At 41.8% G+C, this 732-nt stretch overlaps 1 protein-coding gene across 1 annotated transcript in view; it reads right to left on the bottom strand.

The window, feature by feature from the left end:
• The window catches only part of LOC106818932 (zinc finger protein GLI2-like), a gene marked incomplete at its 5' end in the record, with an annotated part of 10,357 nt that extends 9,836 nt beyond the window's left edge, over positions 1-521 (bottom strand). The window contains one exon of the mRNA XM_014823600.1: positions 420-521. Within this exon, the coding sequence (XP_014679086.1) occupies positions 420-521 (102 nt within the window). The remainder of the gene's footprint in view (positions 1-419) is intronic.
• Between the last annotated feature and the right edge of the window lie 211 nt (positions 522-732).

Here is a 732-nt window from a genome sequence, read left to right as displayed (position 1 = left end):
GACAGATGAGCTAGACTATGGGGCATATAGAAATAATGATAACGGGATAATTTAGTAGTTGAGTAGGATGAGTGGGATTAGTGGAGAGGGGGGGATGATTGATTAGGTAGGGGGGGTGTGGAATAGATAATAGGTATATTATATGGATATTATATAAATGATATAGATGAGTAGTATTAACCCCTAGTGTAGATAATGATATGTAGGTAGTAAGGTGCAGTGATATATAGAAAGGTAAGTGCATAATGGCGATAATAAGTTACATTAGTACAATATAATATAATATTGTGATAGTATATATATATAACAAATTAAGTGAATATTAATAATGATAACTAATTGACGTCTGCGAGGAATCTACGGACGCGCCACCTGGTGGCGATCGCCGCGCGCGTACCCGTGAGCGGGATGGTGGTAACCATGGAGACGGGATGCTTCATACAGGTATCGGCTGTCGGCCGCCCGCGTGTCCACCGGCAGCGGCGGGTGCGGAAATGCGAACGGTGCATGGAACGGCAGACCTGCAACGATGGAGAGAGTGCAAGATTATTTACACTGTTCATATATGGGTGAAGAGATATTCCTATCAAACGGAAGGATAACCACTGCACTGTTCACTGTGGGTTCACTACCATGTGATGGCATTTAGCTATAAAGTTAGAGATGAACAATTAACTTCGATTTAGTAGTCTGGTTATCTTCATCAGGCTTTGCTAACTCGGTAAAATTTGA

Source organism: Priapulus caudatus, unplaced genomic scaffold (assembly GCF_000485595.1).
Source record: "Priapulus caudatus unplaced genomic scaffold, Priapulus_caudatus-5.0.1 Scaffold2667, whole genome shotgun sequence".
In the NCBI taxonomy this organism is placed as follows: domain Eukaryota; kingdom Metazoa; phylum Priapulida; class Priapulimorpha; order Priapulimorphida; family Priapulidae; genus Priapulus; species Priapulus caudatus.
This window is presented reverse-complemented; position numbering and strand designations above follow the sequence as displayed.